This window comes from Anguilla rostrata, chromosome 19 (assembly GCF_018555375.3).
Source record: "Anguilla rostrata isolate EN2019 chromosome 19, ASM1855537v3, whole genome shotgun sequence".
Taxonomy (NCBI): domain Eukaryota; kingdom Metazoa; phylum Chordata; class Actinopteri; order Anguilliformes; family Anguillidae; genus Anguilla; species Anguilla rostrata.
The window spans coordinates 15,606,249-15,621,458 of NC_057951.1; the positions used below are offsets into that span (position 1 = coordinate 15,606,249).

The 15,210-nt window shown below is 44.8% G+C and overlaps 3 protein-coding genes across 8 annotated transcripts in view; all 3 read right to left on the reverse strand.

Annotated features, from left to right (window-relative positions):
- The window catches only part of LOC135245909 (glutamate receptor-interacting protein 1-like), a 402,070-nt gene that overhangs the window by 34,508 nt on the left and 352,352 nt on the right, over nucleotides 1-15,210 (reverse strand). The window lies entirely within an intron of this gene.
- On the reverse strand, nucleotides 2,974-5,598 carry yeats4 (YEATS domain containing 4). The gene is made up of 7 exons (XM_064319304.1): nucleotides 5,351-5,598; nucleotides 4,887-5,006; nucleotides 4,650-4,716; nucleotides 4,263-4,357; nucleotides 3,831-3,920; nucleotides 3,560-3,647; nucleotides 2,974-3,253 (listed from the first exon to the last, which is right to left on the reverse strand). The coding sequence occupies exons 1-7, from the start codon at nucleotides 5,399-5,401 to the stop codon at nucleotides 3,084-3,086; spliced, it is 681 nt and encodes a 226-aa protein (XP_064175374.1). The 5' UTR covers nucleotides 5,402-5,598; the 3' UTR covers nucleotides 2,974-3,083.
- On the reverse strand, nucleotides 11,337-13,517 carry cradd (CASP2 and RIPK1 domain containing adaptor with death domain). The gene is made up of 2 exons (XM_064319305.1): nucleotides 12,887-13,517; nucleotides 11,337-11,914 (listed from the first exon to the last, which is right to left on the reverse strand). Exons 1-2 carry the CDS (start codon nucleotides 13,191-13,193, stop codon nucleotides 11,553-11,555), a joined length of 669 nt encoding a protein of 222 aa, XP_064175375.1. The 5' UTR covers nucleotides 13,194-13,517; the 3' UTR covers nucleotides 11,337-11,552.

Genomic DNA, 15,210 nt, shown 5'->3' on the forward strand with positions numbered 1-15,210 from the left:
AAAATCCCTATAGTAACAGATGAAAATGCAGAACCACAAACAACTTTCCATAAAGAAGAGCCGCCCCAATTGTTTTGGTGGCCCTAAGTGCTTCAACGTAAAGCACACCCACCACTTAAACTTGAAATGTGGGGTCCAGAGATGGTTGTGGTTCTCAGTGGCTGCAGAGTGTAATGTAATGTAAAGAGAGTGTAATGTAATGTAATGAGTGTTTATGCCAGCAGATCAAGAACATATGCACAACTTACCTACCAATATGTCTGCACTTCTGAAATATCACACAAGCACGAAGTTGGATCTTAATAAGATTGAGACTGTGTAGTGTGATTATAATTTTTTTTATCTATGTCTTATTTTTGGAATTTTTGTAATCCTTTTAGATTTGATCAAGGAGCCGCATAGTATGACGATTTAAAGTGAGCAACGTCAGGAAAATCTTGTGGTTTCGGCAGAAGTAATTACGGCTTAGCTTCCTTGCAAGCGTCCACACCCTGTGCCTCACAGTCACGCCTTCACTTTGGTAATGAGTTAAAGAGACCTGCAAATCCAGGTAAAACGAGGTTTGTTTAGGTCGAAGCCGCAACACATAACATTGTAATGATGGTGGAGGATTTCCCCAGATCCACAAAGGCTAATTTCAGATGGGTTTCTGAAAACGCGGTGTAAAAAATGTGAGTGAGGGCTTGAGTGTGAGGTTGTGTTTGTGCGTGTTTTTTTCTGCAGGGAATCAACCTGATAACACTTTGCAGTTCATAACTCCACTTTCATTTTTTTTTCAAATAAATAAAAATAAATCACGATAGCACATTCTCTGTTCTTCCCACTTAAGTGCTCCAACAACTGAATTATTTGACTCCAGCATCTCCATATGGTTCCTATTCAACAACTACAGCATCTGCTCCATTTCCAGTCATTTGCAAGGCTTTGCAAAAAGGGAAGAACATACATTAAATACATACAGCCTAAAATCTATTTTTAGTTCAGTTTTTATATCTGAAATATCTGGGATGAGGTGTCTTAAAAGCAGAATTTGAACAGATGACTAAATTCAGAGGGGAATTAGCACCCTCTCGTGGTGAGACACATGAAATGCAATAACTTGATTATTAAATTCAGAGGGGAATTTTTGGTTTTCTCCTTATTTAACACCATTTGGCACCCTCTCGTGGTGAGATACATGAAATGCAATTACTTCTTTTCTAAATTCAGAGGGGAATTAAAAAAAAAAAAACATTTGGCGCCCTCTCGTGGTGATATATATGAAATGCAATTACTTGACTCCATACCCCTCTTTTTCAGTAAAAAAGGACTAAATTCACTCATATTTCCTATAGTGAAGACAAGGGGTAATTGTTATCTGACTTTAGTAAACTAATATTAGAACACACTTTTCTGGAATAACTTACTTGTGGATTTTTAAAATAACTTTACATTTTTATTAACCATAGTGACATGTTATGGGTCAAAACTGACCTGTATAGATCTATGTTACAAAAAAAGATAAAATGTCTTCTTTTTTTCTAAAACCAAACTTTATTTTGTTAAAAATAATAAATTCAACACAAGAGGGTTTCTCAAATCATATCAAGGCAGTCCAACTTACCTAAACAAAGGTACCAACATGAGTATCTATTTGTAACATTAAAAATGTCCTGTTATTTGTCTGAATAATAATACGTATTCAAAGCTCAATTGAAGGCCTAAACAAATATTTGACTCTAACATTTTTTTGCCAAAGGTTGCACAAGGTCTGATTAAAGGCTAATTGATGATAAACTCTCTCACCAACCCCCAGGCTGGGTCTCCTGCCATAGCACAGTGACTGGGAAAAGTTCTCAATTCAAATGAAAATGTATTTATATAGCACATTTCACGAACAATTGTCACAGTACACTTCACAGAAAACCCTGGCCTAAACCCCCAAAGGAGCAAGACTAAAGCAACAGCGGCAAGGAAAAACTCCCTGTGGCAAAAGGGAAGAAACCTCGGAAGGAACCAGGCTCAAAGGAGAGCACCCAACCTCTTCTGGTCAGCTCAGGGTGTAGCTTGGTGACCAACATGGTCAGTCAATGTTCACATTGATCAGATTAGGGGCAGCTAAATAGGAATCCTGAGGTAGCGGCTCAAATAATGGGTGGGTCTGGGTGGCAGTATTGGGTGGGGATGGAAGGGGGCAGGGTGGTGGTGGTGACAAATAGATGGGCCGGACCACAGTGGTGGGGGAGTCCAGATGACAACATTGTGAGAAACCCTGAACAATTATATTTATAACCAGACAATACCAGACACTGGATTATCTTTCTGAAGAATCTCTTTACCATTGAAGAAGTTGAGTCTCTTTCTCCTTGAGTGTGTGTGCCCAAGTTCAATTGCCTTTTCAGTGTGTGTGTGTTTGTGTGTTTGTGTTTTTATTCTGAGAGGCCCATACTATCATACCATACTATCAACAGACAATATTATCTGCTGGGTCATATTTGACCCATAACACCAATTCTTTTTTTAGAGACATTCAGAATTAAATAAAATGATAACCATTGGTTTTGCTGTGTTTATATAGCTGTTTTTGAGGATATCATGAAGCCTTGTTCCAATAAAATAAACCAGACGGCAATTATGTCATGTCTTAACTTGAAAATGGGCCAAATTTGACCCTAACACCATAGGAGGGTTAATAGAGGCGAGCTGTTGGCGTTTGGTTCAAACACACTTTGAACAAACGAGAGCAGACCCCATCCAGGACTGCAGGCCCAGACGGGCTGCTTGTAAAATCAGGATATTCATAATAATAACCACAATCTACAGCTCAGGCTTGAGTTCTGCATAAGCAGGTGAAAAAGCTAAATGTAAATAAACAAATTCCGATACCACTCTATTCAAAAAAAAAAAAAGAAAACATTGTTTTTGCCACCTTTCTGCATTTTCAGAAAGTAAAAGAAGTGTTGGAAAGTGTTTGACACAAATAACGACCCACAATGAATTCATGGACCATTTATCATTCATATTCATTTCCGTGTTCTCATGTCCCTTCCCAGCATGCTTTGCTTCAGGGCACTGCTCTGCCGCCGAGCTGCCCATCGTCTGCGCTAGTGGTCCTTGAGCTGGTCCTCCTCCTCCAGCTTGCGGATCTCGTTCTTCAGGAAGTTGATGGTCTCCCGGCTGGCCTTGAGCCTCTCCTTCAGCTCGGTGATCTCCTGGCTGCTCTTCCTCTTGGCCAGCTCCAGCTTCTCCCGCGTGCGGAGCTCCAGCTCAGCGACTGCAACGCAGACCAGGGCCACCACTCACACCCTCAAACAGCCTCAAGCCCCCTCTCACCAATCACAACAATGCTGCATAACCTGGCAGTGTAAATTTAATCAGCTGGAAAGATATATCACACATGGCTCCTTAACTAGTCCACCGACTGATCCACCACAGGTACGCCAGGGAGGGAAATCAAGTCAAACCGATGCAAATTCACAGCACGAAGACTGACCCAGAATCAGCTTCCGCACAGCTGAGATTACACTCCACGCGCTGAGCAGTAGCAGGACACTGATCCAGGACCAGTGCTGACACTTACACTCGGTCTCGTGCTTGTAGGCACCCAGGGTCAGCTGTCTGGAGGTGGTCAGCAGCTGCTGCATCATGGCCGTGGGGTCCTGGAAAATCTACACCGCCCGAACAAAACACAGGCTTAGAAACACACAGTGCAGAGGCACCGAAAGGCCACAGAAATCCCCCTACAAACTGCTTGCTCACCCTCGGCCTCCCCTCATTGGCTAAAGGTGAAAACGTGACATGAGACATGTGACATGACCACGGGAGTCACAGAGATAACACAGGGCGCTCACCATTTCATCATAGAACTCGGACACCACGGTCTTCTTGGGCATGGCGCTGGAGTCGGACTGGAAGAGCTTCAGCAGGTGATAGAGGGTGACCTGAATACAAAAACAGGAAGCCAAGAAGGCTCGTTATGGATTCAACAGTTCAGTTCCATAAGATCAATTATCTGTTTTAATCATGGCTTTTCAGCTCTCCTGACAAGCAAACGCTGTATTAATTGAACGCTATCCCCTGAGCTATCAAGGCATTCAGCTTGAACTGTTGGCTCAATTGTTCATCTTGAACATGTTGCTTGGCAACACACCTTTTTGTTCAAATGATATAAACATAGAGGCATGAAAAGATATATATTTTTTAAATTTATATTCATAATCTAACAGAGAAATAATAACAACAGAAAGAAAGCTGACTAGAACATTGAGAGAGAGAATACTTACTGGCCTCTCATTAGGATCAATGAAGAATATCTTGATAATGATCTCAAATTCACCCCAACCCGTCTCAGTGATCTCATAAGGTGGCTTGGTCACAACTGCAGTGGGAGAGACTCATTATGACTACAATTCCACCAATCTGGTGCTGACGAAGCACCGCACACACTGAGAATACACACTTCACGCTAAACAATGATATGCTGTCAACGCAGACTGTACATACACATTTCTGCACAGCACACGTTTTCCTTTCAGTCTTCCAAAAGAGGCCGATTCAATCACTGTCGGCATATGCCAGCAAATTGCTGCGCGCGTTTTCTGCAGCATTCAGAAGCTCATACTTGAGTGCAGTTGCCCCCTCTGGGACTGAAAAAGACAATCCCGACTCACCTCTAAGTGGGTTTCCATAGCTTTCGTGGAGTTTGAACTGTATCTTCTTTACATAGGCAGACATGTCCTGAAACCAGACCACACACGTGAGGCAAGCGAGAATGTCGGTACCATCAAATTCGCATACACAAGCACAGAGTGCTACACGGGTTAGCAAACCAATGATCATAAATACGCGTTAGCACGAGAGAATAGATATTAGTGTTATGACAGGACCTAAGACCTGGAGCTACGTACCTCGTTTCTGTAGGGTTTCACGTATACTGTCCATTGGTGAGTGTGCCCGTCCTCCTCTCGTTTTTTCCCGAAATATCGAGCAACATTTCCAAATACTATTGGTTTCACGATGGTGACCCCCTGCAGATCAAGACACGTACATAAGAATCTTTACACATTTAAAACGCCAAGCATAAAGTTGGACTTTCTGACAAACACTGCTGGTTACATGGAAACAGTGGTCTACATAAGGTTAGGTAGCTAGCTACGTAGCCGTATTACTAACAAAAGACGTCTGATAGTTGCTCAGCTTGCAACGTTCCGCACCATTTATATCAAGTTGGAATTAGATATTAAAACGAACTAAATATCAAAACAAGCTCAGGACGAGTTATAACGGACACAACAAGCAAAACTTGAGCTTAATAGGTAGTTAGTCTAGCTATCTACGCTGATGACATTAATCGGTACGTTAGTTCAGTTACCTTTACTCGCCCCCCGGAATCTGGACCAAATTCAGCCATCTTCTTAAACATAGTATTCTGAAAGGAATATAATGAGAAGTCGTATCCCCCTTTTTGGTGGAATTCTATTGTTGTTTTCCACAAAACTGTTTAAATAAAATGGCCATCACAACGTTAATATGTGACTTTAATGGCCACATTCACAATTGAAAACAATGCTAAGGCGGACCGGAATTTGCGCCAGTCGCGCTGAGCATGTCCGGTGTGCAACCAGGCACCAGCTCCGTTCCTGTATGTATTTTCCGGTCACAACTTCTGGTGAGTTTCTATCAAAATAAAAGCACAGATTTGACGTTAATAGCGTTAATTAGTCCAGAAGAATAACATCACAGTAACCACGGTTTCTGAGGTTTGATAGAGACTTACCTTTATTTAAAAATATTTCAGATACAATTTGTACACAGTCGCTAGCTACTAGCTTCTATCTTGCTATTTAGCTGGTTTAAATTACTAGATACTTCCTTGCTATTTGGCTGGTTTAAATTACTAGCTTGCTGTTTGGCTGGTTTAAATTAAGCCTGGAATATTACATTGTATGTATATATTTTAAATTATGCATTAATTTATTTGAAATGACGTTCCCAGCAATTGTTGCAGGGGGTATACATTTACTCTACAGGCCCATACTTTTAACATTATGCAGTCATTTCTGTGAAATGACGTTCCCAGCAATTGTTGCTGGTGTTTTAGTGTAGCATGGCCATGCATTTCTATACACTGTCACTTCAGTACTGGCTCATTTGCATACCAGATTATTTCCAAAACTAAAATTTGTTACCAAATGAAAGGGGGTATACATTTACTCTTGTATGTGCTGTGTATTAAGAGAATGTTTCAATGCTTGGAAATCAAAATCAGCTTCTTTATGTAATCTCTTCAGAATATGCCCTTGCTGAAAGTACAGTATGAAAGATACAGTAGCTCACCATGAACATTACATACAAGCTGCTTCTGCTTACAAATACTGTAGTGCATGCCATATCTCTGCACAGAGAAGGGAATGTAGAATGATCTGGAACGTCATTATTTTTAGTTAAAGGAGGTTCCCCTGGAGGGGAGTTTAAGTTCCATAGCAAAAAGACATGAAAGACAGACGTGTACATCAAAGCCAGGCCTGTGGACTTCTGATGAGGTGCCTCTGTGGGAGACCGTTGGGTCATTGATTTACGGCAAGATTCGAACGCCGCCAACTACGCCAAATGCTAATCAAAGCCAAACTGCTCTGCTGGGCGCTGTAAGTGCTAATTAGGGTAGAACTGCAGTGAGGGGGAAGCCACCTGTTTATGCTGACGCTCAACAAGGTCACAATAAACCGACTGTGGCTGAGCAGAGCTGGAATTAGCAGGAAACCACACTGAGTGAGAGAGAAAGAGAGAGAGAGAGAGAGAGAGAGAGAGAGAGAGAGAGAGAGAAAGAGAGAGAGGCTTCTTATTTTTTTGCGCAAATTTTTTCAAGTTTATTTTTGTGTTTAAATGGGGTGTGAATCTTATTTACCTTATACATTTAGCACAGTAACAATAAAAGTTATCGCCTCATGCAGATAAAGCATATTTTAATTTTGAATTTTAGCGACAGAGAGAGAGAGAAAAAGAGCCTTAGATGACAAACTACCAGAAACTACAGAGCTGACCAGTTTGTGCAAGACACCTACGGCGGAGAGAGAGAAACGGAGGTGGAAAATTTGAACAGGAAAAAGCTTTATCTACCATGCATTGAAACTGTGCCAGCTCACCACCCACTACAGACGGTGAAAGCCTGTAAATAGACACATTGGTTGACATGTGTTTTTCAATGTTATGATGGGTTTGTTGAGTCTGTCTGGCCCGTATCTACCTGGTCTCTACCTAGCACCTCTTACCTGAGGGTAGAACTGTGTCCCTCTGCTTTTTCAGTGTATGGTGCAGTCAGTGGAGCTGTGCTGTCCAGGTACTCTACCTCTCAGCTCTCTTATTTGAGGGGAGTGCTAGTCACCAGTTGCCCTCTGTCAGGCAGATGGTGCCAAGTCAGTTAGGACTGTAGTATCCGCTGCCTCCAGTGTTCAGCTGCCATGGTGTTCAGGATTGTACGAGCTGCAGCGTTCAGGTACTGAAGTGTTCAGGATTGCACAAGCTGCAGTGTTCAGGTGCTGAGGTGATTGGTGTTGCACCAGCTGCAGAGTTCAGTTGTTAAGGTGTTCAGGTACAAAGGTGTTCATGTACTTAGGTGTTCAGTGATTAGTTGCTGTGGTGTTCAGTGCTGTACTCCCCACAGTGATTAGTTGCTGTGGTGTTCAGTGCTGTACTCCCCGCAGTGATTAGTTGCTGTGGTGTTCAGTGCTGTACTCCCCGCAGTGATTAGTTGCTGTGGTGTTCAGTGCTGTACTCCCCGCAGTGATTAGTTGCTGTGGTGTTCAGTGCTGTACTCCCCGCAGTGATTAGCTGCTGTGGTGTTCACTGCTGTACTCGCGGCAGTTTTGCTCTTGCCATGGTGTTAATCAGAGGGAGGTGCGGTCGGTTGGTGTCTCTGGGTAGGGTGAGGGAGCGGGGCACATGATCCCATCCTATTGGCCTGCGGCCTCCGTTCTGTCATCAGTGTTCCTGGAAAGGCTCTCGTGCAGAGCCCTTCCGAGAAACCGCCACTCTGTAATCCTGGAGACATTCCTCAGGCGTACTGTACCAGGGGACACTTACATGAAAACGTGGGCCCGTCTGTGTGTACGCACGTGCTGACTGGTCTCGTGAGTGTGCTCATGTGTGTGTAGCGTGTAAAGCGTAGCGTGTAGCGTGTGCGCCATGGAGAGGCTCGCACTGTGCTATAGAGGCTCTCTGGGGAAACACAGCTGCCTTTCCTGGAAAAAAAAACACTCTTTGTGGAACCGGATAGAAACAAAGAGAATTATTTATGTTGATTCTGCTCTTGATTCTGAGTGTGTGAGTGTGTGTGTGTGTGTGAGTGAGCAAGAGAGACACAGAGTGAGTCTATGAGCGAGTCGTTATGAGTGTGTGTGTTCGAGTAAATGAGTTAATGTGTGTAAATGAGGAAGAGGGTGCGAGGAAAGGCTCAGATAGAGAGGAACTGTAAGTGTTTGTGTATAAACACGGGACGGATAAGCCTCTTCCTCAGAAAGAGCTTCACGATCTTGGAGAGATCAGCGAGGAGTCTTACGCAACGGTTTCTTGCAAGCAGTTCCCCTTTCAACCCCCTCTCTCTGGGTTTCCAGAGAGGGTCCCTCCTGGTTTAAGCCGTCTAAAAATAGCGCAATCTTACGAGCAGCTTATCAGCAGCTCCATGTAACTGCCTGTAACCCACAATCCCTCCTGCGAACGGACCTCAGCCACACCCGACGAGAGGGAGGACGATACGAGCTGAAATACCGATCCGCTAACTTAGGGGTGTTTATCTACCTTTCTGTGTTTCCTCATGCTGACGTTCCCCGCTGCCAGCAGAGAAGGCCTGTATGTCTGTGGCCAACTGTCTCTTCCTCTTTTTACCCTTCAGTTTGCCATGTGGAGTCAGTGAAATTCATTTCTGTACCGTGTCCGTGTATTGAGCAGATACTCTTATTCAGTGACGGACTGGTGCATATAACTGCTAGAGGAACACCAGTGCCAATGCACACACATCACAATATTCAATTTTTGTGACCAGTATCACGATAATAGAATATCACAAAAACAAAGGAAGTAGAAGCTCTCATTTTCCCCCCCACACTGCATCCCCCGATGGTGGCTTGAGCCTGAAGTAGGATCTTCTGACTTTATAAAATCAAAACCATAAAAAACAAAGACCTTTAAGAAAAAAACTCATTAAAGCTATGTTATCATCACACTATCTTTTTATTTTTACACTGCATTCCATGAGTAGTAAAAACCCAGAGCCCTTATCTCAAACCCTGGAGTGCAGAGGGGCTGTATTGCCGAGCAGAGGCACAGGGCGGGTGCTGCGGGTTCACATCCCAAGAGGAATGGAAATGCGTCCGCTTTCATGGAAAGATCAATAGTGAACTTGCAACTGTACTGTATACACATAAATGCACACCCCCCAAAACACACACAAACACAAAAACATACACACAGATGTGTACACACACATTCAGTAGAACAGTAGCCACTCTTGGACAGGGCTCCACATGAAAAAGGGATTTCAACATCAATCACCTGGATGAATAAAGATCAAAAGAAAATGATGGTAAACAAGTACAATATGAGTGTGAAAATGAGAGAGTGAAAAGAGTGAGCGAGTCAGTTAAAGACAGTGAGTGGGTGAGTGAGTGAGAGTACAGGAGTAGGGCACAGAGAGCTGGTAAAGATAACAGAGATAAGCGTGCATCGTGGGCCAGGGAAAATGACCCTCGCAAAGCGACAAGCCAGGACTGAACTCCCCGGCCTCCTGGCCCCCCATCCCCACAGGATACAAATCAGATTATTATTACTTGCAGGAACCCTCTCTTTCACTAGCCTCATAATCTAGGGGACCCCAATCTTATACCAGAGGGGCCAAAAGCTTTGTACAAAAGCTTTAGTTCTCAACCAGCACTAAATGTAGAAGAACCGTTTAAGGTGTATAATGAATCATCCAAGGGGAGTGTTCTAACCCCCACAATGCACTGCTCTCTGACACAGTGCAGAAGGAGCCGGTCAGTCTTTAACTGGGAAAACAGAACTACCGTAAGTATACTGCGTGTTTTCTAGATGAGTGTACCACACACAGTCAGACAAGGACAGGAGTTCTACTCTGTTCTGCTTTTTTTGTTAAATAAGGTCAGGCGAATTGTCAACCTATGTAGTTGTTAACATGAATTACGAATGTAGAAATACATTAACAAAGCTGTACAGATTAACTTTTTCAGTAGTTAGCAGTTAACAGCTACATTAGTTAATGGCAATTCATGTGACCTTATTGTGAAGTCTTACCTCCCCTTCAAAAAACAAAGGGCACACTTAAATGTTTAAAGCCTTAATCGATCAAGAGAGTGTTCTCAGCACAGCCGAGAGGCATCACCCCAGGTGCGATTAGGAGCTGTTTCCACCGAGCTCAGCAGTACAGCACAAGTCACCTTATCTGACCTGGCAGTGCAGGTGCCCAGGGGGGTGGGTCAGCCCTGTTTAGACCACAAACAGTTGGAAAAAGAGCCCAGGTCTCAGGGGGGGAAAGGAAGACTTCAGAACAACAGAGCTGAAACAAAAGGTTGAAGAGGGCCTATAATCTGCGCTGGGGTGCTGGGTGACGGGGGTCGAGTGAATCCATAATAATCCCCTCACAACTTAATCCCACTTTTCCCTCCTCTCTCCTCCTCCCTCCTCCCTCCCTCCCTCCCCCTCTGGAGATTAAAACAGCCGCGGTCCATCTCTCCCTCCGGACCCTGACCCCGCTGCGGATTTGGGTCAGGGCGGTTAGTCAGCAGCGGGACAGCCAGTTTGCTAGCCAGATACGCGCTACCGGGAACCAGACCCGCGATGATTAAGGGTTACACAGCCACACCCCCCCCCCCGCTACACCCCGAGTCACATTGTTATAATTAACCAGCTGAGCGGATAACATTTCGTGGTAATCTCTCCCATCTCCGATTCGCAGAACCCCCTTGGCTGTAATCGCACAGGCACCACGGAGAGATCAGATAAACAGGAGCAGTGGCTGTGAGTCGAGCGGACGCTTCCAGCGAATCGCCACGCAGACCGGAGACTGAGGGTCAGGCTTTAATAAGTCAGCCATTTGGGAAGTGACCTACGTTTCACAGCATGGCCAGCAAACAGCGGGAACCGAAAGCAGCACTGGGGAGAAAACACACACACACACACACACACACACATATGTACAGACACTCTATCAGACTCCATATACATACACATGTGCAACTACACACACACACACACACACGATACTGATTGCTAAAGTTATTAAACATCCCTAATAACAAATAACTTATATAAATGATTTAATCTGTTTTCCTATAAAATAGACAAAAGGCATATATTATTTGTTTTATTTAATTCTAAAATTGTCCAGATGGATACACTGGTTGAGTCTTGGTTTGTTCTCCTTTGTGTAAATCTACCCTGTCTTGACAGGAAATAGTGTTCAATTCGAAACCAGCTTCACATCCGTGTCCCTATCCAGCACTTTGATTGGGCACACAGCAGGGCACAAGGTTCCGTGGGGGCGGAGCTAGGTGGGACGTGGGGTTCTACAGGATTGGAGCAGTCTTGCCTGACCCTTTAGGGCAGTGGGCTAGATCCCCCTCCCCCCCTTCTTGACGGAATACCTGCTCTATCACAGAAGGGTGGATCTGGGCGGCCCGCAGGCTCTGCAGAAGCTGCCGGAACGTGGCGCTTCTCCCTCTGGACTGCCGCCACACCATCAGGCCAGCCAGCACCTGGCTCTGCAGGCTGTGCGGGTGGTCGGCCCGGCAACGGAACAGCTGACACGCCGACACGCCCAGATCCAGCAGCACGGACTCCCACTCCGGCCCCAGCAGGCCCGACAGCCGGTTCAGCTCCTTGTCCGACGGAACCTTCCGGAGAACCTCCTCCGAAATCCCACATAAGTCTGCGGGGGCAGAGAGGGGGGAGAAGAGTCAGAGTGGGTCACAAAATTATGTTTGGGTAGTGAAAGGACGACAAAAAAAAGCGGTCAGTTATTTAGCGATTCACAAAGCAAGTGTCACAAATCCATGTTCCTACGGTGCTTAAACCACCATGGATGCACAACACGCACAGCTGTGGTTTCAGGGGTGCAATAAACGTCCTTAAAATGGAGTGAAAGTGAAAGGAGTGAAGTGAAAGTGACAGGATGAGGCCCGTTTCTCTGCAAACTAGATTCTGTGAGAGGGCGTCCGCACCGAAAAGAACGCCTCCCTGCCGAAGCAAAAACAAAGAGTGAGAGAGAAAGAAAGGAAGGGAGAGAGAGTGATAAATGAAATAAACCAACTCTCCCAGAAGAATAATAAAATGGAGAAGTCAAAAAGAAAGACACAGCACATCATCTTGAACTGCACACGGCCCATTACCTATGCCCCAAATAAGAAACAAAAAAAAGAGAGAGAAAATGAATCTGACCATGCAGGGCCTGCATGGGGCAGCCTGGTTTTGTTTACCGGGGTGCAGGGAAGCCTGACTGGGCTGGGGGGGGAAGGGGGGGGTCTGGCTCAGCCCTCACTGCACTGTCCTAAATTTTGGAGATGTCATGTTTCACAGACCTTGCAGGAAGCCGCTTCCTCTGCCAAAGTTCCTGGAAAGCAGACTGAGCAGCAGGGAGCAGACAGCTGCCAAAAAAAAACTAAAGCAGAAACCACAGTTACCACAGTAAAGGAACTGTATGAATCCCTTTGGCTATGTGTAGGTAAGAGAGAGAACATTAGTGCAACCAGCTGGACCTCTGAAAAATGAGTAGCTCATTTATCATAGGAAATGTACAGATAATGTTTCATAATCACAGTTGCACACAATGGGCCAAGCTTACAAACCGGCCGCAGCTAAATTAAATCTGTGCGCGCGAGCGTCAGCAAGGTCGTGCAGTCACCTGACGGATCCTGCTCTGCGGATGCTCCGTTCTGTAGATCGCGCTGCAGTCTTTCCGCCACCCACACAAACTCCTCTTCCAAGGACTTCAGAAAGGCTCCGAAAGCATGCGGACCTCGGGTAGGGAGAATATCGAGCAGTTTCAAAGTCCTCTTCTTGTTGGTCGTCTGTGCCTGTATCTCCTCGACATGGCTCTCTGTTAAAATGTTTTCCTGGTATAGGTAATGAACCACTGTGTCGTCAATTAAAACCTGATTCGACAGATCCAGTCTGTGCTTTCGAAGGAATTCTTTATGCCTCGGATCCATACTTACAATCGCAGGAAAACCACTGCATTACTAATCTCTGGCTATCTACAGTTGGCTATCTATAAGTTAGCTAGCTATAATGTTACACGTTTACATTTTTGCAATTGCTGTCCAAACGCAACACGATCAAGCAGATAACATTACCAAGCTAAATCCGAACATTTTAGGTACATAAAAACTGACCAAACTTTTCCTGAGACCAAATATTAGCTACTTAAAAATATTTTCACCTCCGAAGTCGGTCAAAAACATACAAAAATGACCATTACTTCCGCATTGTTACACATTCCGGCCAGAAACAAATCACGGAACGGAACGAATTATTGCAACGTGAATTGTGCACTTTGTATGTATCGTTTTATTTTTTAATTTATTTTTTATAGTGATTAATTTATTTTACCTGTTATTATTTTAATTATTATTAATGACTTAAGTTGTGTAAGCAGCTGCTGTTGACAGGGACTAATGTAAGGAATGTTTGTCAGGGCCAGATGGCCCAGTGCAGCATATTTTGGTGGAACAAACATAGAACATATTACACCCCTTTATATGTGAATATATCTCAGTCATCATGAAACACAATTTAAATTTCATCATGTCAATTTTAGGGGAAAATTACCTGCAGGCCACCGTAAAGACTTATTTTTGCTGAAATGTTTGCCACACAAGTTATCCTTTTTGTAGGAAAGCATGCAACTGCTTATAAATCTGAGAAGAGTTGTTGGGCATTCTAGTGTAATTATTCATTCTGTAATAAGCACCATTCGATTGGCAGTAGGGGATGGAGGAAATGGTCAGCTTAGTGATGCATTGCAATCACTTATTTTTTAAAGCAATCTCCTTGCTTGCTTTCCTTGCATCCTTTCCTAGTATGGAAGGACAAACAGGTTAAAAAAATCTGCCACGTTTGTTGTTGACGTGGTTTCGGACTGACACGTGAAAGAGCAAGGATGTTCCATTTGCTTTATACTCGTTTCCTCGATTCCTCTGTCGCCACGTCCCTTCCTTTTGTCCTTCGTGGGTGTAGTTAGGAACAAGGAAAGGAGGTAAGGAAGTGAGGAGCTAAAAATAAACGATTGGAATGAGCCCACGTTGATTCCTGATTCCGATGATTACATTTTACATGTTTTTGACCCGTTTCGCCTTCCACACTAGGAAAGAATGCAAGGGAAAGAAACGAGGAGGTGAAACAAATGAGTGACTGGAATGCGCTCGTGGTCCGGTGGGTGCATGAGGGTCACAACCTGCGGTCACATGACACCGGCTTACTCCGCTGACCCCCGTTCGCAGTCTGACCCGAGTCAGAAATGGCAGTTGATACAGCCAAATCCCAGGAGGCCGTTTTACATAATTAATGCTGACAGGGAAACGGCAACCGTTCCGACACTTAACACGGATGTCTCCATGGCAACATATGTTGAGCCCCCGAGTGCTCTCTCTCTCCTTGGGGGCTCTGGCCCCCCTGCAGTAAGCCGCCAAATGGCCAGCGCAGCTCAAATGAGCGCAAGTTTCACAATGGCACTTACCCTCTGTGGTGTGGTGCACCTACATTACGGGACTACTTACCTGAGCTGCGTGACACTGCTCCACCTTATGTGGACGTGATTGGGCAATGCACCGATGGTCACTTCCTTCTTCTGAGAAAACAGCAGCGTCACATGGGTGGGAACTTCAGCCGGAGGTAATGATTCGACCGAATTTACCCGGAGGCCGGTAACACATTAACCCAGGGTCGCAGGCAGGTCGCAGGGCCTCACATAACCGCCATCTCCCCCCAGCAACGCTCATCCCGCGAACGCAACACCGAGCAGTGTTCAGGAGCGCCCCAAACGCAACCGCAATCTTTTAAGAACGGAAATGGAACTGAACTGAGCATCTGTCGTTGCAGGTGCAGCGTGTGACATTTTTGGTAGAATCAGACTAACTACGGGCCTTTTGTGCTGTGGCCGGCTGCATATTTTTAACTCCTTAAAATAACAAATTTATCGGAGGCAGCATTCCCAGCCCCATGACACAT